Genomic DNA, 23,204 nt, shown 5'->3' with positions numbered 1-23,204 from the left:
GGACCACACCCCAAAATGCGTTGAAGCAACTGCCATGTGATTGGTTGATTAGATAATTGCATTAATGAGAAATTGAACAGGTGTTCCTAATAATCCTTTAGGTGAGTGTATATATGTATATGTATATATGTATATACACTCACCTAAAGGATTATTAGGAACACCTGTTCAATTTCTCATTAATGCAATTATCTAATCAACCAATCACATGGCAGTTGCTTCAATGCATTTAGGGGTGTGGTCCTGGTCAAGACAATCTCCTGAACTCTAATACGGTGTTTGACCCCCTTTCGCCTTCAGAACTGCCTTAATTCTACGTGGCATTGATTCAACAAGGTGCTGAAAGCATTCTTTAGAAATGTTGGCCCATATTGATAGGATAGCATCTTGCAGTTGATGGAGATTTGTGGGATGCACATCCAGGGCACGAAGCTCCCGTTCCACCACATCCCAAAGATGCTCTATTGGGTTGAGATCTGGTGACTGTGGGGCCCATTTTAGTACAGTGAACTCATTGTCATGTTCAAGAAACCAATTTGAAATGATTCGAGCTTTGTGACATGGTGCATTATCCTGCTGGAAGTAGCCATCAGAGGATGGGTACATGGTGGTCATAAAGGGATGGACATGGTCAGAAACAATGCTCAGGTAGGCCGTGGCATTTAAACGATGCCCAATTGGCACTAAGGGGCCTAAAGTGTGCCAAGAAAACATCCCCCACACCATTACACCACCACCACCAGACTGCACAGTGGTAACAAGGCATGATGGATCCATGTTCTCATTCTGTTTACGCCAAATTCTGACAGAAATCGAGACTCATCAGACCAGGCAACATTTTTCCAGTCTTCGACTGTCCAATTTTGGTGAGCTTGTGCAAATTGTAGCCTCTTTTTCCTATTTGTAGTGGAGATGAGTGGTACCCGGTGGGGTCTTCTGCTGTTGTAGCCCATCCGCCTCAAGGTTGTGCGTGTTGTGGCTTCACAAATGCTTTGCTGCATACCTCGGTTGTAACGAGTGGTTATTTCAGTCAAAGTTGCTCTTCTATCAGCTTGAATCAGTCGGCCCATTCTCCTCTGACCTCTAGCATCAACAAGGCATTTTCACCCACAGGACTGCCGCATACTGGATGTTTTTCCCTTTGCACACCATTCTTTGTAAACCCTAGAAATGGTTGTGCGTGAAAATCCCAGTAACTGAGCAGATTGTGAAATACTCAGACCGGCCCGTCTGGCACCAACAACCATGCCACGCTCAAAATTGCTTAAATCACCTTTCTTTCCCATTCTGACATTCAGTTTGGAGTTCAGGAGATTGTCTTGACCAAGACCACACCCCTAAATGCATTGAAGCAACTGCCATGTGATTGGTTGATTAGATAATTGCATTAATGAGAAATTGAACAGGTGTTCCTAATAATCCTTTAGGTGAGTGTATATGTGTGTGTATATATGTATATGTGTGTGTGTGTGTATATATGTATATGTGTGTGTGTGTGTATATATGTATATGTGTGTGTGTGTGTATATATGTATATGTGTGTGTGTGTGTATATATGTATATGTGTGTGTGTATATATGTATATGTGTGTGTGTATATATGTATATGTGTGTGTGTGTGTGTGTGTGTATATATGTGTGTGTGTGTGTGTGTGTGTGTGTGTGTGTGTGTATATATGTATATGTGTGTGTGTGTGTATATACACTCACCTAAAGGATTATTAGGAACACCTGTTCAATTTCTCACTGAAATGGGGTGAAACACCATATTAGTATGGTGTTCCTAATAATCCTTTAGGTGAGTGTATGTATATGTGTGTATGTGTGTATGTATATATATATATATATATATATATATATATATATATATATGTGTGTGTATGTGTATATATGTGTGTGTGTGTGTGTATATATATATGTATATGTATGTATATATGTATGTATATATATATATGTGTGTGTGTGTGTGTGTGTGTGTGTGAGATCCATCTGGGAAAATCATGGTATCTGAAATGGAAATGTCTTGAAACCCAGGTCATAGCTGAAGTGAACTGGGCCACACTATGCTGAACTTAAGTGAGGTGCGAACTGCATGTGGATACAGCAGGATAATGTGCATGTGAAAGGAAGAAGGATTAGACCTATAAATAAAATCTCCCAGGCGGAGTGTGACCTGTCATAGCGACCTTTCCACTAAATCACATAGTGAGCCAATGAGATGCACAGCTGTGTCTTTGGGCCTCAGCATTGGCTGCGGGGCTGAGTAGCGGCCAATCAGAGAGAGATTTTTCTGAGTGCAGCCTGCGGAGAGGTTGGCGCTCTCATGTCATGTGATGCAGTCACTGTGGTTGTTAGTCAGGCACATCTGAAGGTCGCTGTTCCTGTCTGCAAATTTGCAGGCACTTGCCTTCCACCTTGTTTTGAAACAAAAGTATTATGTTGTGGTTAAACATTTCCTGCCCAATCACTTTTTTTTTTTTTTTTTTTGAAGAAACCACATCCAGTCACACCTTGCCTTTACAGCCAACCAATCACATATTGTTTCTCTAGCAGAGCTGTCCAATGATCCTTTGTTTTTGAAAACTCACTGTTCACACAGCAAGCTGTAAGTGAACACTAACCCAGCCTAAGCAAAGGGTCCCTACTTTTCCAAAACAAATGGCGTCAAATCACAGTACAGATTTCTGGCCCAGTCCTGCTGATAAACAAAACGCACACTCGGCAAACCAGTCAAAGCGCTGAGCAATTTAGTGGCTGCTCAGTACTGGATTTGTAGGTGGCTGTGTGTTCCCAGGGGATGTCTTGCATCTTTGCCTCATTGTGCTTTCTGGTGGCATTGCCCCAAGTTACAGTAGACCGGTCGCTGATTGGTCCACAATTCTATATTGGAACTGGGCATCTGCAAGTATTGGTCCACAGTCTTGACTTATTGTTACAGCCACTTTGATTGGTGCAGAGTCCTTTAAGGGAACCGGACGTCTGCACTGAGTGGTTTACAGGACCCACAGTGTTGAGAAGATCCTGCACCCTAGTGGCTGCCAAGTCCCAGCCTGATGTGTGTGGATACAGATGCACGCTGAGACACAAATTCTATGTGTGGATTTGGATGCATTGGGTTGGTTGGGGGATCAATGGCAGCCGTTAAGAGGCCAACTCTCAGGATGCATCTCGCTGGGTCACCACTGTCCCCTGGAGGACGGGCATCTCACATTAATGCAATCTTCTGGCATTTATATTGTGAATATGAGGGTTGAAAAATCATTTAAAGGTTGGACAGGGTCTGTTACCTCAAGGGGAACGGGCTGGTGAGGGAGGGGGCTGTTGGGCCAGCATGGCTCCAGGTGGTGGTTCTGCTTCGTTATCATGCTAATGGTATGTGTATAATGGCCCCACTAGGAGGGGGGCAGGGTGGCATGTCCCATGCAGAGCTGGTGTGAAAAGCTGTGTGGGCCAGGGGCTCGCCACCAGCACCCCTGTGGGACACGTAAACACTGTGATCATGTGACCTTGCCATGATTTCCAGGCTCGTGTGGGTGTGCATCTGTGCTGCTTGGATGTCTGTCTCTGGCCTGGTTGCGGTAGTAAACATTTGTGAAAACAGACACTTTTTTCCACCTCAGGTTTTAATGGTTTTTCTGCTGTTCGTACTTCGGGGTTGGATGTTTGAGTGGTTTTAGTATTTGTTCCATGGTATGTTCTTACAAAGATATAAATTCCAGTGTCTATGTATGTAGGCATACATGTTTGTGATTGTACAGTTATAAATTGTAATATCATTTGACTACCTCAATATTATAAGTGCATCCTTTACTTTGAAGTCATTGAATTTTATTACAATTATTGTATTGTAGTATTGTGGTGTCAGGAGACATCCTGCTCCCTCTAGTGGCCGTCCTGCATAAGGTGCCCTACTCTGTGCTGTGGGATGTGCACTGGGGGCGGCTAGGCATTCTCACTGTGTCAGAGCTAATGGTACAGTCTTATGTGCTTGTGGCAGTTCCTCACAGAGCGAGACCGGAGACGGCCAGGTGACATGTTGACAGTTCTTGTCTCCCTATTTCTGGTCATGTTAAATATACCAGTGGCACTTCTCCAGTGCCTCACGCCCTCTCACCGCCTCCTCCTTCTCATGCTCAGCTGCTCCTCCTACTCCTCCTCTTCTTACGGTTCATGGTCACTCACAGAATTACCCCCCCAGCCCTGGTCTGGTTACTTTCCGTTTCAGCTTCGCACTGCAATGTTAGTGATACTGGCCTGTTTGGCAGGAAACTGCTGATGTGCTCGTCAGCATCACACCACTGCCTAGCGATTATTCTACCTGATTGGACGAGTCACTCCACCTTCCCTGCTGTCAGCTTGTGTGTAAGCATCCTCTTGGTGGCATTTGTGAGAAGCACAGTTTATATCCAGAGGCTGCTGAGGGCCAGTGCTTTTGAGATACCCCCCCCCCCATCCCAGTGCTGGTCATTGGCCCCCTTTATACAGAAAAATCATAAACAGGCCTGGAATAGACTTCTTTTAGATGGGGCCTGTCACCATGGTAAGCGTCAGAGCAGGCCCCAGGGAGATCACGTGTGTTTGTTAAGCTGGAAGATAGGAGCTTATGGTATTTATGTTGCAGAACAGAGGCTACATCTTTGAAGAAATGCCAACTTTGTTTTTGAGTATATGTTCTTTTCAGTTATTCGATCATTTAAAGTAGTGAGAACATCTCATGTACATTTTACATTATGTGGTATGTGAGGTCATTTGTGTCCTCAATTAGTGTGCTGTTAAGCAGGACAGGAAAGAGAATTCAGATGATTTCACATTCAGAGCAAGATCTTCTAAAGTCTTTCATATTCCTAGTTTCATCTAATTGGACAAAGCACTGGAAGTAAAGACCAATCAGAAATGCTAGAAAACCTGCAATCTACGCTGCCTTCTGTCTTCAGGAAGATGAATGACAGGCTGTCAGCAAAAAAAAAGCAGATGCTGAGAAGCAGTGTTTAGAGATTGGTGCACAGAAAAACGTGCAACGAGCTTCCTGTGCTTATGTGATCTGAGTGCCAATGGGGTCACACCACACGGCACCCACAATGGCATGTTATTTTAAATAGTAAATATGCATGTCTGAGTCTGTCCCATTAAATACTGCTCTGCTGCTATAGACAGACGCCCCCCCCCAAGCCAGTCATTTATCAAGCCATGATGATGCACAAGTGGACTCTGAATAATATTCTCATCATCAGTCTTGCTATCTGAATGGAGCATGCAGGAGGTGAGGCTACACCAGTGTGAGGAAGGCCTGCGGATTCAGAGGGGTGGGTTTGCGGGTGAGGAGCGAAAATGGTGCTGCCTCCTTTGAGACTGGAAGCACTCTAAGCGCTCATGTCTGTAGATGCTGTGAATGTTACAGGGAGGCACCTTTTGGTATGGTTGCCGGTCAGCCCCCCCCCCCCACAAAATTTATTTCTGGCTACGGGCCTGGTCATATCTGACTGTCATAGCTCTGTGCAGGCCGTGATTTTAAGATGTCTGGCCCAGTTTCTGCTATCCTGCTTCTTTCTCATCCAGATGTTTTTGCAGTCATGGGCTGGCCACCATTTGCTGCAGTGACCTAACTCCACCACCAGAGCCTGGCAGGCACCTGACAGCCTAAAGGCTGGTTCATACTTCTTTGCATGTATACTAGCGGACGTGTCCACTGGAACGTTTATGATGTGTTTGGCATTTTCTGCTTCTGTGGACTAACGCCTGCTGCACTCCAAATCTGCATCTGCGCAGCGGTGCACACACAGCTTTGGACACACTTTGCATGATTGATTGGCTAGCGTCCACTTTAAATACCAACATGGATGCTTTTGACAAGCTTCGGGGCAGTTTGCAAAGCCTACAGAATATTTACAAGGCAATAAAACTGTTACATGCATAGAAATGCTTGTGTATGTGAGTGCAGACTTGTCCCGAATTGAAAATTTCATGCCAGCCAGCTGACCAAAGTTGGCAGCCCTGTGAGGTGGCTCTCTGCACTTATAAAGCATAGAGAAACAACACAAACCTCACTGCTGTGGTACATGTGCAGGGAATATCAGAATAATAATTTATATTATTATTTATAAAAATGTAAATACAACACATTGTGCACGTGTGCAAAGTATGTGGCTTGACCAGAGAACTATGAATGTTTCCATGTACACATACGCAGAGTGGATACACGAGTGTTGCGCTTGTGCAGAGAATTATGAACTAGCCTTAATACAGCCCAGGGCTGATTATCCCTCCCTCCACCTCCAGGGGGCTCTGAGGCACACAAAGTACAGGAAGCAGTCCACAGTTTAACTGTGCACAGAGAGAGCACCCCCTTTTGGTTAATTGGAATAATGCAGTATGCTTTTCTTAGTGTAGGATATGCCTGTACCAGTGTGTCACATGTGTTGTGTGCACCACAGTGTAAAGGTCTTGGTTTGTTATAGTGGAAAATCGGGTGTCAGTTAGTAGCAGGTGCCTCAATTTTGTGCGGTTGGAAGATATTAAAGGGGTATCATTGAGAGGTATCTAAGATGACACCATCCCACTGTGTCTATATTAGGCTGTGAAAGTCACAGTGGTCTGCATATGCCCACGGTCAGCATCTCAAGTGCGTGTGGTGTGCAGCTGTGTGTGCAGCCTGCGGAAACCTGCACTTGGGTTCACAATGTTTTATGGGGTATCGCTGATAACCCATGCATGACCACTTCCCCTGCAGATGCCTTGGAGGTGAGTGACCGGCCTCATCAGCTGTTGTATAGCACAATGTGTGCTGCATACTACTTCTAGTTACGAGGCCTGTTTTTAAGTAGCATGCTGCCAGTTTTGTTTTTCGGGGATATATCTTGGCACCTGTCTGTCCAGTTTCTCAGATGTCATGTAAAAACGGTGTCCTGTAGACTGAGTGTGTGGGTCGTTATCGCACTTTCTCCCTCCCTCCCTCTCTCTAGGACCTGAATAAGCGCCTCTCACTGCCAGCAGACATCCGCATACCCGATGGTTACCTGGAGAAGCTGCAACTCAACAGCCCTCCGTTCGACCAGCCTCTCAGCCGCCGATCCCGCAGGGCCTCCCTGGTGAGAGAGCAGGACCCCCCCCCCCCCAACATGTCTACTCTAGCTATGCCCACGCTCTACCTCTAGTCCCATCCTAAAACCTCCTGGTCCCTCCTCTGCTGCTTGTGCCCTTTCTGAGGCTAAAGCCCTCCCCTTACCCTATCCATAAAATCATTTTATGCCACATTATCCCTCTCCAGCTAGGCATGTGAATGCAACTCGGCCGCTGATGAAAAATACATGAGCAAAATTAAAGACTTAATAGGGCTCTGTGAGTGTCATACCCCCTGGGCACGTGTATATGTGCGTGGGTGCGTGTCTATGTGTGTTACATTTGTGTGTGTGTGGCTCTCTGTCTGTGTGTGTGTGGGTTTGTATTTGTCACATTGTGGTAACCAAATGTCCCCACAACGTGCTAAAACTTCTTACTATATAGCTTGTAGGGACATTATTTAGGACCCAACAATATAAACCTCAATTTAATAAAAATCTATGAATGTAATCAAAAAACTAAAAAAGGCCAAATGTCTTGTATTTTGGTAGATTACTTATGGTTTAGCTTAGGGCTGGGTAGGTTAAGGTTGTCTTTGTTGGGATTAGGCTTATTCCCTTAGAAATGAATGGAGAGTCCCCACAATGATATAGAATACAGTGTTTCCCCTACCATTATATTAGGGGGGCACCCCGCCCCCCCAATGGCACCTTCCTGCCCCCCTTGAAGGTCAAGTTAATTTTATTTATTTTCTATATAGTGCCAGATCACAACAGAAGTCATTTAAGGTTTACTTTCCTATAGAATAGGTCTATACATTGTCCTTTTATTAAACAAACTAAATAGCCGTATGTTATCTTCATTTTTTTCTCTACACGGTCACACGTTTACAATTCTCCTCTGCTCTCTGTATCGCGCATGCCGGAGTTCCGCCCCAATGCGTGTGCGCACACACAGGTGAGCACACTCCCACCAGCGGACAGAGAGCGCGCGTCGGAAAATATGTCGTGTCAACCACCCGGTCAGCAGTGTAAACTGTGAGAGGGACTTCTCAACCCTGAACAGCGTAATAAATACGTTTCACAATGGGATTTTCTGCTTTAATCTATTTTAAGCTATCAGCTATCACTTTTAAAGCCTAACAGTTAATGTATTTGCAGGTCAAGACAAATATCCACAATAGGCTGCAAGGAGACTATCTTGCAGCCTGCATGCGGATCTCAATAAATGGGCCAGACGTTTCTGACTTCCCATATCAAGAGGCTCTAGAAATCTTCTTCTAGAAGCCCAGAAAGATACACTGCAGTGACAAAAGCTGCACACTGCACACATGGATAATTGTCATATAAAGAAATGTTTTGATGTTTAGTTCAGTTGTTATATTGACTACTGCCATTAAAAGAAACACATGAACACAATGAATCCCTCCAAAATCTCCAAACCTAGGGGAAACACTGGAATAAGTGTGTGTGTGTGTACATTCAGTTCGCTGTATATGAGAGAGATAGAATCTCCCAAAATGAGCTTGTAACTATGTGTAATCAGACCACATGATGTGCTCCACGGCACTGTAACGTCTTTGAGTAAGGCTCCCCTATTCTCTCTCTGTCTCTCCCCCTCCCCTCCTCTGTCTGGCCCTGCCATTGTTGTTGTTCACAGCTTCTGCATGTAAATCGCTGGCCTCACTGTTTTCCTCTCTATTGTTCCCCTTCCGTCATCCATCTCTCACCTGCCCCTCCCACCCTCTGTGCTCACGGCAGGGGCAACGGTTCCCCCTGCTGCCCATAAAAAGCGACGCTGCCCCCTCCACCCCTGCAGAGATCGGCGTATTGACAAATGACCCAGCATAAAATGAAATTAGCTTCTGACATGCAGGAGACTGAGTGCATTGCAGAGATGTGTGGGGCAGAGATAAGCCCCCACCCCCAGCACTGCCGCAACCAGGCCTGTTTGGCATCAGCCGGGACAGGAATCTCATTAACTCTCTTCTCCCCCTTTTGTGTTCCAGTCGGAAATTGGATTTGGGAAGCTGGAGACGTACATAAAGCTGGACAAACTGGGAGAGGTGAGCGGCCACTGTCAGGATCAGGCCCCAGCACAAGCAGATGCTGGAACCAGCCTCACATGTACTGTCATTAGATAATAACAGGGCAGCCCCTGCTCATTATGAATATGCTGTGCCCAAGTTATGTCATATCTTGCCTACCCCTTGGCAGCATTTGTCATGCCTGACTCCCTCCCCCCACCCAGGGGACCTATGCCACTGTTTTTAAGGGGAGGAGCAAGCTTACCGACAACCTGGTGGCTCTGAAGGAGATTCGCCTGGAGCACGAGGAGGGGGCCCCTTGCACCGCCATCCGGGAGGGTGAGGGCTCGCGTCTCTCTCACCTCACCCAGGATGACCCCTTATCCCACCCCCTGAACTCTCACCTCTTTCCCTGTTTGACAGTCTGACCTTTCTCACCCTCAGTGTCGCTCCTGAAGGACCTGAAACATGCCAACATTGTGACGTTACATGACATTGTCCACACAGACAAGTCCCTGACACTGGTCTTCGAGTACCTGGTAAGAAGATGACCTTCTGTTCTCTCTGTCTGTGACCCTGCCTCCCTAATTCCCCATTTCAGCTTCATTCTACTGGCTTTGTACTGTAAAGAGGCACCACCTCCCATGACCACTTCCTGTCTTGAATAGCCTTTCTTCCTGTGCAGGACAAGGACCTGAAGCAGTACATGGACGACTGCGGAAACATCATGAGCATGCATAATGTGAAGGTAACCTTCTGGTCCATGGTAGCTCCATCAGGCATGTAGGCTCGGTCCGTCGGTCGGTAAAACCAGCACCAAAAAACACACCAAGGTTGTTTAGGCCACCCAGACAGGCAGCACAATTGGCCAGCGATTACTTTGTGACAAAATCTGTATTTATTTAAGTTTTCAAATACTCTAAACAGCAGTTGGTATTTGTCACAGTATCAACTGAGTAATTAACAATTGAATTGATAAAACTGTGGAACTTTTATTTGTTTATTTGTTGAGGAGCAGAATTCATACATGAATGAATTCACGTTTTATGTTAAAGTGTCCATGTTGACACAGAAAGGGGAGTTCTTTAAATTCATAGTTTCAGAGGAGGAGATGGGGAGGAGGGAGCCTGTTCCCACGGGTGGCTCGTGTCTGACTTCCATGCAAGCCGGAGCTTCAGCTTCGCCTGCCGGCCTGCCCTGACATGCCTTTCTCCTTCGTCCCCAGATCTTCCTGTTCCAGATCCTGCGAGGGTTGGCCTACTGCCACAGACGGAAGGTGCTGCACCGTGACCTCAAGCCCCAGAACCTACTGATTAATGAGCGTGGGGAGCTCAAGCTGGCTGACTTTGGTGTGTGTCACCCCCTGAACCCCCCCCCCCCCCCAACCCACCCCCGTGGTGTGAGAGCATGGACATGCACACTGACCCAGATGCCTGCCTGTTTTTGTCCAGGTTTAGCCCGGGCCAAGTCCGTGCCCACCAAAACGTACTCCAATGAGGTGGTGACGCTGTGGTACCGGCCCCCGGATGTGCTCCTCGGGTCCTCAGAGTACTCCACACAGATCGACATGTGGTGAGTGAACTGGGCTGATCAAAAGCCCTCTGCTCATTGACGACTCCTGCTGGCTGCCTTTCAGCTCCGTCCTGGGTATTTTTCCATGGAAAAGGCATTCACCTATCGGGCAAGTTGAGACTTTTCATTAGTTTACGCAGGTTTCCCCCTTGAAATTGGTAACAGCACTAGTGTTGAGAGATTTGTGTGCTTTGGGAAATAAATTACCATCAGAATCTGCATACACCACAGGCCTGAGGTGAAGAAGGATCTGAATAGAGAAACCTGTGTATATCTGTGTACACTATTTATATTAGTATATTTATATTTTGTTCAGATTACCCCATATTGGTAATCCCTAAAGAACAGATGTGTCTGCATTAAATGCTTTTGTTTTTAGACTTTTTTGTTTTTGAGAAAGTTCTTTTGAGTGGTTTTAGAAATGATTAGATGTCATGAGTCATTCATTTACTGAGAATGTGTTTGGAAACCTTAATTTCAAGTTACTGGGAAGCTCCCTTAAAGATTAATATTAGAAACATGTATGTCCACATCTACGTGCTCATTTTGTAGTGGTCATGTGACCAGCAGTGGTTCTCTGCTGCAGGGGCGTGGGCTGCATATTCTACGAGATGGCCGCAGGCAGGCCCCTGTTCCCAGGCTCCACGGTGGAGGACGAGCTGCACCTGATTTTCCGGCTGCTGGGTAAGCGAGCCTTGAGGGGACCAGCTGGCAGAATTATAGTGTGTTGGTGGTTACCAATTGGGCTAGCTCATTGTCTGTTAATAGATGTTGGTTTTTATCTGTGGAATTCAGCCATTTGGCAGTGCCAGCATAGAGTCATCATGCACCCAGTGGACTAGCTTAATTTTTCAACTCACCCCTGGTGCAAGTTAGAAAAATGTAACATTGACATAAATATTAAGTAGACCAATTTCCCTCTTGGGATATTTTAAAATAATGACTGGTTTGAATCGGTTATTCTAAATTTAACTATATTTTTTTACTGCAGCTGTGTTTTGGGATTTATTAAAATTCGTTAATCCAATTAGTGTTAGTGTCATGGGATAATACCTCATTCTCTGGTGTAGTTCCCATAGTCACAGATATTCAAAAGTGCGATATGTATGAGGGCAGAATAGAAAGTCCCCTGTAACAGAGCATCAGTCCCGACTCTAACATTTTGGCGGCCAGGAGGTCCTCGTGAACGACTTCCACAGCACCCTCTAGTGTTCGCCAACGACATAAGGAATGTTTTGCTGCCATATGCAAACAGTTAAACTTAAAGGAAATTAACAATTTTTTTTTTTATTTGCAGGGACACCTTCAGAGGACAATTGGCCAGGAATCTCATCAATTGAAGAGTTTAAATCTTACAATTTTCCCAAATACAAACCGCAACCTTTCATCAATCACGCCCCAAGGTTGTGCGCTCGCCGTTGGATTTTGTGTTTTATCACTTATTTCTGCCATTGTGCTGTGTCTGTTTCAGATTGCATGTCTCGGGTCGCTGCGTGTTTTCCGTTGCTGAAAATGAGGTTTTGCTCTTATGACTGACCTTTGCTCTCAGTGCTCGGGAGCAATGGTGTGGGTGTAGTGTTGTGTGAGACCCCCAGGAATTGTAGGGGTCTTTCCTTCCACAACCACCCCTCCTGACCCTGTTCTCATTAGCTAGCTAAAATGAGCTACTCTCACTTAGAGATAAGAGACACAGTACTACAAATTAGCATGTGTAATCTGGTGCACGGCAGCTCTGCGGATATCATCCCCCATTAAAAGTCTAACTCATGCCGCGTTTGGGTCGCTCGACTCACATTCCACGGTGGAGAAGAGGGCAAAATTGATCTAGAAGTCTGGTTCCAAATTAAACACAACGGTGGCGTTATCGCCTTTGAGCATTGTTGCCAGGTCCAGCAAAAATAAGCTAGCCCAATATTTGAAACCCCAATATACTCTATCTCAAAGAAATAAACTTTACATTCAAATGTTCAACATTTTAAATCTACAGTACACAACGATATCAGACAGACACACTCTATTCCCGTTTGCCAACTTTTGTAAGTTGCCTGGAGTGAGATTTTCAATTCTAGATAAGTCTGTACCCACATGCATTTACCTGTAACAGTTTTATTACCTTGTAAATAGTCTATTGAGTTTGCAAAGTACCCCAACGCTTCTGATGTACCTAATTTTAAGTTTGTAATGGAATATATATTTGACATAAGATTGCTAGCATGAGTCTGACAGCGTGAGGGTCATGCCAGATGCATGAGAATTTGGCAACCATGCTTTCCATGTGCGTCTGTCTGACTTTCGGTGGATAGCGATTCAGTATTACTCAGCAGTAGGAGCCACTTGCATTCATAATACTTAATTTCTATTTCCCCTATAATTCCGCTGCTGCAGAACATTATGAAAGCACCCAAAAAACCTGCGACCTCCTAATATTTACCCGCAACTGTATGTTCAAAATAGCCCAATTGGCCGGGCAAACTGCGGACCTGGCATCTCTCCCTTTGCGGGCGGCAAAGCGACCGGAAGTCATTTATTCTGTATGTGAGGGCGCGTCTCCAGGCGACGAGGATCTATGAGGCGCCAAACCGAGCAAAAGCCAAGCGAAAAACGCGAGAGGAAACTAACGCATGTACGCGAGAGATGTTGAAAATGCGCGCAAGCGACAGATTTACAGCGCGAGAGATATTGAAAATGCGTGCGAACGAACGAAAGTACGCGAGAGATGTTGAAAATGCGCCACAGAGGATGAGTTCTAAGGGACAGCATAATACTCAAAATAAATATATCTATAAATAAATGGATAAATACTAAAGTAAGTAATTAAATGTGCCCTGTTATTTTAAATTATTTCGTGAAAGGTATTATACTTTGTATTCTACCTATAATCTTCAAATCGTATTTTGTAATAATGTGCTGATTCTCATTAGTCATTATTAAAAATATTATATATATTTTTAATAATATTTTACATAATAGAAATTATTAATTAAATAATTCGAATTATATTTCACAATAAAGTTCAACTTTCCACATTGATGTATTTCGGAATGACGGTTTCCCGAACCAGCTATAAATATAATGTTTCTTTTCATGATAATGGTGCGCTCTGTCAGCAAGGGAGTGAAATCGAGCTTGTGCTTGAATCAAGTGTTTGGAGAATGTTTTCACGGTGACTGAATATAGAAACATCGAAAATAAGGAACGCCCTCAGGGTATAAGCCGTAAGACAAAATACGTGTTGACATGCTACTTTTTTACCCCCTAAACACGGTAAAAAAAAAAAAAAAAAAACGTTTGTCCGGTTTGGTTTACATTGATTAATTAATTAATTGATTGATTGACTGATTATTATTCAATCTGGCAACACTATCCCCGCCGAACCGCCCGCCATGTGAACGTACGGTTGCAGTTACGCGGCGAAAGTGAGATTGAGCCGAGTATTTACGGGCCAATCACGTCTAAAAACCTCCCCCCCAAACAACTAAGACTTGATCACAGCTTTGCACCTGGTCTTGTGCATTTTAAATTCATCTACCTCGTTTCGTAATGTATCAGATCGTCTACTACATTAATTGATATATCAGTCAACATAGGTCGTGATTTTAAGTTTTCTGCGTTTTTGGCCATTTGTAATTGTGACCTCTCTGTGACTATATGTCGGTGTTCTAAAGAACTTAACACTACGCATGTAGCAGAGTTCCCAACTTTAGTCACCTGGCTGGCGTGAGATTTTAAATTCGAGACCAGTCGGCACACAGATTTACCAGGTTTCTGTAAACCTTGTAAATGGTGTGCAGGGTTACCAAACTACCACAACGCTATTGATGTAGTTAATAGGCTTATAATGCAACAATATAGCTTTGCCGTAAGATCTCTTGCGTGAGCGTTGAGTCTTAAATAGTCAGCGTCACGCCAAATGCGTGATAGTTGTCATTACTGATGTAGCGAGACACGTTTCTTTGTGGCTGGATAAGAGCATGTGAACGGAGTGGAGCGGTGAGAATTTCCGCTCCTCGCTCACGAGGCTGTTGGCTCCGCCCGCTCCTCCGCTCTAATTCGCACTAAGTCGCTCCGCTCAACACCGCTCCTCGCCCCACTAAAATTTCCTCCCGCTCCAGTCAAATCGCTCCACTCTCGCTCCAATTTAAAAGAGGGGCAAATAATCTGCATGCCTAACAAATATCACCTTAAACCGATGCCTTATATCATAAAGAAATGTGCGCAACGGCACTCAGAACAGAAAATATTTATTTTTAAACAACATATAGGCAACAATGGACAGGTTTGGCATGGCATTCCACACAAAATAGGCTTAAAAATAAAGGAATCAGTGGGCTTAATAGCCTAAAGAATACACAGGCTAAGCGCATCCACGTTTATTTTCTGTTGATGCTGCTGCGTCTCTATAAAATAAAATTTTACTGACAGCGTTACGTGAATTTAAAAAATCCTATTAGACCTAATTTGAATGACAAACTAATTTATTTGATTCCAAATTATAGGCTTTTATTTACTTTATTGACTTGATATGCTACAACCATATAAAACTTGCTCACGTTTTGCTCTGGCCTCCGCGTGTTCGCTTAGCACACTCATGTTTCCGAGAAAGGTCTTTTTAGATTCCAAAGCGGATCTAAATCTTGATAATTGTATAGATGAATTCTGGGAAGATGAGCGGTATCGGAGCGAAAATGGAGCGAGACAGCGGCCGCTCCAGCCTTAATTAAAAAACCGCTCCGCGCTCTGACCAAATTTCACCCGCTCCGCTCCTCGCTCACGCTCCGCTCCACTCTGCTCACATGCTCTGGGCTGGATGCGCTTTTAAGTCATTGAGTGGAGCTCCGATTTCAGTAAAGACGCTCCTCTACTTATGAACTTTCAACTTACGAACTTTCAGACATGCGAACGAAGAGGACTGCAAGTCCAAATTGTGTTCATTGTGCTCCCGTTTCCTGTCCGCAACATCATTTGTTTTTTCTGCGCGCCAATTCCGCCTAGTACGACTTCTGGTCGCTACTCCCGCCGCACAGCAGCGTAGCGTGCGTACTGCCAGCTTCCTAGTTCTTTGAACTTGCGTATACCCTTAAATGATGTTGAATAACGACTTAGGAACATTTCAAGTGTAAGTAGAGGAGCGTCTGTATTACAATATTTACAACGTGCCTTACACCCATCATTGGCAACAGGGACGATTTTTAGTTCTGGGTCTGTTTCCCATTCCTTTCGGTACTGCTTATTGTAATCTCCTCCACTTTGGCGTGGTTTATGATGATAATTTTCTCACTGTCTTAACTTCTTTCTACGTGATTGAGAATATCCGCCAACTCCAGTTAAACACTTCCCCCAAATTATTTGTATAAAAAAATAATAACCGCCCGATATACGCTGAACCAGCCCAAAATTTCACTACCCGACAAAGGAAATCAAAAGAAGCCCAATTGGGCAGAAACCTGCCCAATCTGGCAACAGAGAGCGGCGAACGTATGCCGCTAGAGTTGTGACGTTCGCGAACGAACCGATTCTTTTGAACGGCTCATAAACATGAACGATGGGAGCCGAGTCGCGGCTGGAGGGGAGCCGTTCTTTCTGTCGTTCTTTTTTTCCTATGCGTGTTTCACACAGATGCACACAAATTAGCTCCTCCGCGAGACAGAACAGTTATAGGGGGAGGGGCGCACCCAGCGCAGGGGTGCTACTGCCTAACAGCATGATGATAGTTGTGCACGCATCCTTCACTTCCACATTGTGTGGAAGTGTTTGTAGTAAAAGCTGTTTTGCACAGAAATTCATTGCAGCCGGCTTTGTTTTTGATGTTTATTTGTGAGTAGGTATTGTATGAATAACATAAGTCAACGTAGCTTTACACATACACACACTTTGTACTAAAGGTAAATCCAAAATAGTGATGTCACTGTCTAAGCAGAGGGATGTTGTGCAACCATATGGAATATAGTACACACATGACAAATGAGGTAATAATCAATATTTCAGAATAATTCAAACTCAGATATTGGTGTGTGATATCTGAGTTTTAATTATTTGACTACAAATCTCACCTCATCATTCCTCCCAGTGATTATTTCCAGGATAAACTGAGATGCCCCCAAGCTGGCTTCTTAAAACTGACTAAATATTTAAAAAGAGCCAAAAGAGCCGTTCTTTTAAACGGCTCTTGGAAAGGAACGGATCGCCAAGATCCGGATCCCCTCAAAGAGCCATAAATCCCATCACTATATGCCGCTGCCCGCGTTTGTAAGCGCGCGTGCGCATGCACATGCCCCTGTACATCCGGCTAGGCACGCGCACGAGTATGTCCACAGCTTTCGGCGTGTCTGCAAATCCGTGGTTGTTTGTAGAGGGAGAAATAATACAAATATAAAACTCATTCCGCGGCATGACAAATGTTATAGTGCTTAACGTGTACGGTTTTAACCAGCAGTCTTTCAGTTTGGTCATTTAAGTTTAGGCATTAAAAACGTTGTCTGTGTTCATTGCTACACACTGCGTGCGTGTTATTGACCCCCTTAATGCATATGCATTCATGTATTTCATTGTTGGTGGGTTTGTATCGCAGCTCTTTTATACCATGAATACACGTTACTATTCGCGTAGGTATGCCTGCCCTCGGCCTATGTATACTAGCGGTATTCTCTCTCTCTGCCTGCACTCCCGGGAGGAAATCCTGTGGAATGTATGAAACTGCGCTCAGCTTCCTTCCTTCCGCCCGCCATCCCTCGCGACGGCGCCCCTCATCTCTCTCCCTCCCCCTCTCTTTCAGGTTGGACACCGAAGGCATCGACCTCTTGTTAGCGTTTCTGAAAGTGAGTATTGCATATAGTTTCTCACCGGAGGGTGTTGCATGCTTGTTCTGTATCAAAACGCCTCGTGCGTTTCCCCGGAGATTTTTTCTCTTTTTTTCAGATATCAGCAAATTTATATAATCTCTCCCCTGCCCTATTTTTGCATCGCCCGCTGCGATACCATGTGTGATACCATAAGCTGCCAGGAGGTGGCGCCGTCAGTCATTAAAAAATGTTTTATTTCTACTCACATGAACATACTACATTTACACCTTAAAACCTTAAAAAAATGTTGTAAAAATGCTTATATCTAGTTTTTAAAAGTAGTGGTTATTTTCTTTAGATGGAGAACATGTTTAAATTTTTTGTCTTGGTGATCTTTGCACACATACTGACAAAATCACCAGCTTCTCAATACATTTCAGTTATCAGAGGGTTTTGAGTGTAGAAAATATTTGAAACTGATCAAGATTATCCATCTTGCATTTTGTAGTCGAATAGATTTAGCACAATGTTGTTTACCTCTGTAGCTCTATAAACGGAGCTTGCAATTTAATTTGTGAGTTCATAAACCTGTGCGTCTGTCGTGCAAGTCATTGTTTTGGTAGCAGTGCATATGTGTGACATAGATTGTGTTGAACTGCATCCTGAATGTGGAGGCCCTTAACCTCAGTACAGCAGACAGGCAGTGCAATGCTTTTAATAGGTCAGCTGGATTCATGTCTCTGTCTTTGTGCTCCCCAGTATGAGTCTAAGAAGAGGATCTCAGCCGATGAGTCCATGAAGCAGCCTTACTTTCACAGCCTGGGAATGAGGGTGCATGCGCTGCCAGAGGGTGAGGATGCTCTGTTTCACACACACACAGGCCTAGTGAGCAGAATAGGAAGTGCACAGAGAGCACATGGCACACAGATAAATGCAATCAGACTCCAGTCTCATGCATGCACACATACTGGTGTTCCCGCCTGGTAATTATTGTCTTTGGAGGGCCTTCCCATTGTTCCTTTATTCTTAAACATACCCACACAAACTGTTTAACAGACTTTTGGCCTTTTTGAGTCCAATTTATTAAAAGGAAAACAAAAGTATGTTAAGAAATGGTATTTGATTTCTCTGGAATTTGGATGTTTTAAAACCCTGCAACTGTGTTTCTCCCACAAACAGGTGCATCGATATTCACACTGAAGGAGATCCAGCTTCAGAAGGATCCAGGCTATCGGAGCTCCTCTTACCCCGAATCAGGTAAGGGCATCGAGCCGCTCCGTTCAAACATGGCTGCTATGCCCAGACCCCAGAGGCCTCTCCTGGGCTTCCCCTGAGCCTCTGTGGGTGGTGAGGAGCGGCTAAAATGTGGCAACATCAAAGCCAGGGCTGACGCTTGGGTCTGAGTGTTAACTGTGCATAACTGACTCCCTTCTACCCCTGTCTGTGCAGGAAACAGCAAGAACAGAAGACAAAGCATGCTCTTCTAGACTGGGACCCTCAGCTCCAAATGAAGACATCGATTTCTTCTCATGTATAAACTGACCCACCAGCCCTGGGGGGGAGGGAGGCGGGGAACATGCTTGTGGTGGGCTTCCCCTCTCCCATGCACGGCCCCCGATCCCAGGGGATCCCCCACCCCTTGTCCCCACCCCACTGGTGGATCTTTAGCGATCCCAAGTTTTCTTGCAGACCATGTGGACTGAAGGAGATGGACTGTAGGTGTTAATTTATTGGGGATGTCCTTTGCTGCTAAACTACTGTCTGTATTTAACACGCTTGTGTTATCATGTGACCTTGCTTGGTTACCACCCACCCCCATCACCCCAGACTGGTCACAAAAATGATTTTGTTGATGGATGTTTTTGGTCTTGTTGCAGTTGTTGTTTTTGAGAATTCAATGGTTCTGGTTTCTTCTACAAAACTCCCGCTGGTTAACCTTGAGTTGTCCTGCATTGCCAGACCTTTAATTGAAATCTTCTGTTGTGTTTATTTTAATTTTTTTAAAGCTGTTGTTTGATCCTGAAGCAGCTGATATTTTCTCAGACTGAATGCTGCATTCGGATCCCGGCTCAAGCGCTGTGTTTTTGTTAAAGGCTGCGACAGCATCTCTGCAGATGTCGTTACCGTGGTAATGGTGCTGTGTAGTCACATGACCCCATGCAACTCTACCCCCTACCCCAGTTCACCTTACTGTTGCCGAGCATTTCAAGAAGAATCCAACTGGATGGGATGCAATCTGCTGTCACAGGACCATACCCTCCCCCCCCCATGACGCACTTGTCTGTGAGGAGCATAGCAGTGCAGAAGGAACCAGGGGTGATGGCGGCTGGCCGCCGCCGTGTTGAACCACCGTTTGATGCAAGCCACACCCTGTGTTGCTATGGAAACGGCTTAAACACTGGATCATTTCTAATGAACAGATGATGGGTTGCCACTTCTCTGGCCATGAGCCCCGTCGGATGGATGGACTGCCTGCCTGCCGACTTTCTTCCTGCACGGCTTTGGACAGCTGGTTGGCCATGCCCCCGTATCTAGGGGGTGCCCCATGCCTCATCTCTGCTACTGTGCTCGTACGCTTCTCTCTCGTGCACCTAGCTGTGTATATTTAGTTGTGTTAGCCTCTCTTCTGCAGTCTAGTTTAGCGGATCTTCAGTACCTGTAAATCTGTTTCTGTATCCAGATGGTTGGTCTGGTTAGCTGGTCATCAGGGGAGTATTAAAAAAAAAAAGAAAATATACCAGTAGTCACTGTACTAGACTTCAGGGCCGTGAACATCCAACTTACAGAAAACGTAGGTTATTTAACAGTGTTAAAAAAGGCATTTTGTATGTTACATTTTAACTTTATTTGTGAATAATTGTGTAACTGTGGCATGTTGGGGGGGGGCATGATTTTTTTTTCTTTTGTTATTTTTACAGAGGAGAAAAATGAATAATATGGAAAATATGGTGTAACAGTTTGCATTGGACCACTATTTTGCCACCCACCCCCATGGAGAATGCAAATGGTGAAGAAAAATTTCAGATTGAAATTTTACATTTAACATCGTTGTGTTGCTTTCGACTGCCAGTAATATATTAATACTGTTGTACTTTTTTCCCCTGAGTGAGAGAGTGGTTTGATTTTATTTTATTTTTGTACCTTTTTTGGTGTTTTACGGGCAGAAGTCAACAGCGCATGGACCACTTAAATTTTTTTGTGTGTGTGTGTGTGTGTGTAAGTTCCCCCCCACCTGGATCTCTGAGTCTCACAGTGAACAGCTTTGACCGTTTAACACTTTTTACTGGAGATATTTATTTCTCATAACTATTGAAGTAAATTTAGTCAGTTTCATACAGACTTCTGCGGTGTTTGGTTGGTCTTTTAATTACCAGCTGTTTTGGCCAAAAGATGTCCGTGATAAAGTTGTAGGGGGTCTAAAATGAGGGCTTCAGATTCAGTGTGTCGTATAAGAAGGTTAAGGGTATTTGGGAAAGTAGCAGTCGCTGTATGAAGATGGTAGCTCACTGCAATGGTCAGGCTTTCCTATATGGGGCGAGGGAATACACCAGCTTCAATCACATATTTCGAAGAACAAGGATCAGATTTGTGAAGTGTGTGTGTGTATATATATGTGTATATATATGTGTGTATATATGTGTGTGTATATGTATGTATGTATGTGTATGTGTGTATGTGTGTAGGTATATATGTACAGTGGTACCTCGGTTCTCGAACTTAATCCATTCCGGACTCCGGATTGAATCCTAAAAAGTTTGAGTTCTGATCGAATGTTTCCCATAAGAAATAATGGAAAACCAATTAATTGGTTCCCGGCCCCCCAAAATTACACCTAAATATGTTTTTTTCTTTTTTTCTTTTTAAGCATTTAAACACAAAATGAACAGGATAAAACAAGAGCAGCATTTTTTTCTTAATGGCTTCCAAAACGATAAAGATCTTATCCCAACATTACCCCTGTCCTGCCCCGATCGTCCGCTCCTTCCGTGTGCCACGCCCCCTCGTTAACCTCGTGTGGGATCCCCATGTGATCAGCTGTTTCTGGTTGTTGTCATTAATCCTCTGTATTAAGTCCGCGTTTCAGTTTGTTTCCCCAGTCCGGTCATTGGGTGCGTTCGACTTGCTTACAGCACTGGCTTAAAGCAACGCATTCTGATCCTGACGCAATGCATTACGATTAGATGCATTGCGACCTCTCACCCGGCTGCACAAACTGGAACCGCCTCCGTGACGACACACCTTTGCCCTTATTGGCTGAAGAGTTTAGTTACACTCATGACGTTTGTATCCCAGGCAGTTCCGATGCGTAACCTGCTATTTATCATGAATATCAAGTAAAGCAGTGAGAACTGGTTTTCAGTTAATTTACCTAGTAAAATAAAGTTTAAATAAATGACATAAATGCTCTAATAGTACACGTAAGTTAGTGGTTTATTTATTGTTAGTTACTGTAATGTTGCGCTGCTTTATTAGGTTAATCGTCCAGTCTGTGAAGAAGGCATTAAAGTAAGAATTGCATTGTAGTATGACTCATTTATATTAGGTCAGCGTTCACGGTTCGACTTCTGATATTCAGATCGAGTTCTAGGTCAAACTGGTTTGTTCGACTTCTAGTGAGTTCGAGAACCGAGGTACCAATGTATATGTATGTATATGTATATATGTGTGTATGTGTATATGTATGTATATATATGTGTGTGTATATATACGTGTGTGTGTGTGTGTGTGTGTATATATATATATATATATATATGCATGTACAGTTGTCCCTCGCCATTTCACGCTTCGACTTTCGCGGCTTCACTATATCGCGGTTTTTTCAAATACATTTATTCATTAAAAAGTTGATAGACAGTGAAAATGATACAGCGCACGCTCAGTTGTCTGAGTCAATTATACACCTCTGTATTGCAATTAAAATTAAAATTACTATACGTATGGACTGTAGGCCTATGTATTCGAGCACCCCCGCAAATCCTTCAACGCCAGGTGCAGCCGAATAATAAAGAAGTTAAGAATCCTTCTTTGCGGAATTTCATTTAACGCGGTAGAGTCTGGAACGGATTAACCGCGATAAATGAGGGATGACTGTATATATATACATACACAAATATATATATATATATATATATATATGTGTGTGTGTGTGTATGTGTATGTATGTATGTATATATGTAGGTATATATGTGTATATGTGTATATATGTGAATATATATGTGTATATGTGTACAAACACTTGTCTACCATCTTGAAGGAAGCCTTGTGAGACAGCTGTCAGGAGTTGAGGCCCTGCAGTCACCAGGTGAGCTCTGGAATTTCACTGATCCAGGACCAGTGTGGTGTGGTCACGATGGAGAGAGATGTATAAAGGCAGGAAGGGATGGATGTATGGATGAACCTAGCCAAGAATGTTGTGTGGAGCAGTGTTGAGGTCCACTGGAGATCCTTCTTCTATAGGTTTAAGAGTTTGAGTGGAATTTTAACTTCTCCATGACATTTAGAAGATCTGGACTCTCAATGTTTCAAATTCAAATCCAGTAACACTGCAAACCTTCTGATCCAGGGTTTCTTCACTGGTTAAAAAGTCCAGTCCAATATATCAACTTCCTATTTTGATGAGCAACATTGTCATTTTTGGCTTTCATTATTATCACTAAACAAAAAGTTGTGCACTTCTTGACATGTCAGCTTCTAACATACACAACCTGAAGCCGAAGTTTTAGCAGTTTGTTAGTTCTCCAAGGTCCCTAACAGGCTGCTTATAACCCTAGA

The 23,204-nt window shown here is 44.1% G+C and overlaps 1 protein-coding gene across 1 annotated transcript in view; it reads left to right on the top strand.

Annotated features, from left to right (window-relative positions):
- The window catches only part of cdk17 (cyclin dependent kinase 17), a 57,354-nt gene extending 36,585 nt beyond the window's left edge, over window positions 1–20,769 (top strand). Inside the window, exons 5-17 of the mRNA XM_072710304.1 lie at window positions 6,959–7,084; window positions 9,064–9,120; window positions 9,306–9,420; window positions 9,526–9,620; window positions 9,767–9,829; window positions 10,307–10,430; window positions 10,533–10,653; window positions 11,240–11,337; window positions 11,951–12,056; window positions 17,426–17,468; window positions 18,192–18,282; window positions 18,612–18,689; window positions 18,882–20,769. Of these exons, the coding sequence (XP_072566405.1) occupies window positions 6,959–7,084; window positions 9,064–9,120; window positions 9,306–9,420; window positions 9,526–9,620; window positions 9,767–9,829; window positions 10,307–10,430; window positions 10,533–10,653; window positions 11,240–11,337; window positions 11,951–12,056; window positions 17,426–17,468; window positions 18,192–18,282; window positions 18,612–18,689; window positions 18,882–18,919 (1,155 nt within the window). The 3' untranslated portion in view covers window positions 18,920–20,769. The remainder of the gene's footprint in view (window positions 1–6,958; window positions 7,085–9,063; window positions 9,121–9,305; window positions 9,421–9,525; window positions 9,621–9,766; window positions 9,830–10,306; window positions 10,431–10,532; window positions 10,654–11,239; window positions 11,338–11,950; window positions 12,057–17,425; window positions 17,469–18,191; window positions 18,283–18,611; window positions 18,690–18,881) is intronic.
- The last annotated feature ends 2,435 nt before the right edge of the window (window positions 20,770–23,204 follow it).

This window comes from Paramormyrops kingsleyae, chromosome 3, assembly GCF_048594095.1.
Source record: "Paramormyrops kingsleyae isolate MSU_618 chromosome 3, PKINGS_0.4, whole genome shotgun sequence".
In the NCBI taxonomy this organism is placed as follows: Eukaryota; Metazoa; Chordata; class Actinopteri; order Osteoglossiformes; family Mormyridae; genus Paramormyrops; species Paramormyrops kingsleyae.
The sequence above is the reverse complement of the archived record's forward strand: the minus strand, read 5'-3'. Positions and strand labels throughout refer to the sequence as shown.